The 1,173-nt window shown below is 33.4% G+C and overlaps 1 protein-coding gene across 2 annotated transcripts in view; it reads right to left on the bottom strand.

Moving 5' to 3' along the window:
* LOC106681799 (uncharacterized) overlaps positions 1 to 464 on the bottom strand; it is a 9,267-nt gene extending 8,803 nt beyond the window's left edge. The window contains exon 1 of one of the 2 annotated variants that reach the window (XM_014422309.2): positions 258 to 464. Coding sequence is in view for 1 of the 2 variants with exons in the window: in XM_014422308.2 (XP_014277794.1) it covers positions 119 to 132 (14 nt within the window). In the remaining variant the exon portion in view is untranslated. Of the gene's footprint in view, positions 1 to 118; positions 196 to 257 lie in introns of those variants that run through there. The other variant, XM_014422308.2, reaches the window with a different exon arrangement.
* Between the last annotated feature and the right edge of the window lie 709 nt (positions 465 to 1,173).

A 1,173-nucleotide genomic window follows, 5' to 3' on the forward strand; every position in this document is an offset into this window, starting at 1 on the left:
TATATATATATATCACATATTATGTGAGCTCTGATTATAACTGTAGGAGTGATTTTAAGTAATAAATGTTAAAAGTTAAAAAAAATAATTTGATAACACGTATAAATAAATATACTACATTCTCCATGTCATTCGATATTTAGCAGTCTGATGCAACACATAATCGACATTCCAATAAGGATTTCGCGGACATTTCAGTTCGACCTTCCCTGATCGATTGTTCCCAATCTATAAGATATGATATCGAAACCACTCACCTGTAGCGTGGTAGTGATGATGATGAAGCTGTCGACCTTCTGCTCAGACTTCTCGAACCAGACTGGTGAGCTCTCGCTCCACCGACCGGTCTATACCCTCCGTTTCGAGATAAGTGTTCTGTTATTCCCCAGAAAAATAGTTGTCAGGTATTCACAGCGTTTTCACGAATCGAGAGGTGGTAAACTGCGAATATTTTGGCAGCTTCCTCCAACTCCAATACGTTACTCGGAACTGGACGCAGAAATGCGTCATCCCCTCCACAGTGAGCGACATCTACGGAAGTCGAAGCAGGAAAACAACTGCTCACGAACATTATTCTTATCCTGTGATAGCGAATTGGACATTTTATTTTGGGAAATATTCGTCGTTATCAATTATGTCTACACATATTTCTTTATTAATACGCACATTTCTGAATAAATGATATTTAAATATAAACTAGTTGCAATTATTCTAATTTAAAATATATATATATATATATATGACGCCTGGCTTACCTGACACTCGGTTGCTTAGTCTGTGGAGCAGCATCCAGTACGGAACAAAAAAAAATTATCATCCTTCCAAAACATGATACTATACAGGGTGCTCCTTGATTTATAAGAAATTATTAACTACAATTGGATTCAGTAGTTGACTTCTTCAAAAAACCTTTACAAAATTCTATTCCCAGTTAATCGTATTGAAAAGTTTAGTGCCTTACAACGTAGGAAATCCAACTAGACCTGGAAGACTGAAACCTCGACTATAGCTACCAATTCTGAATTTAATTAGTTTTATTTTTATAATTATTATTTTCTTTATGTTATTTTTTTTATCAAATTATTACTTTATTATAAAATTAGTTATTAATTCTATAAATATTGCTTAGTTATTTTTGTTCGTTAATCCTTTTTCTTTCTTTTTTATTACATA

Source organism: Halyomorpha halys, unplaced genomic scaffold (assembly GCF_000696795.3).
Source record: "Halyomorpha halys isolate HHAL.00 unplaced genomic scaffold, Hhal_1.1 Scaffold365.1, whole genome shotgun sequence".
Taxonomy (NCBI): Eukaryota; Metazoa; Arthropoda; class Insecta; order Hemiptera; family Pentatomidae; genus Halyomorpha; species Halyomorpha halys.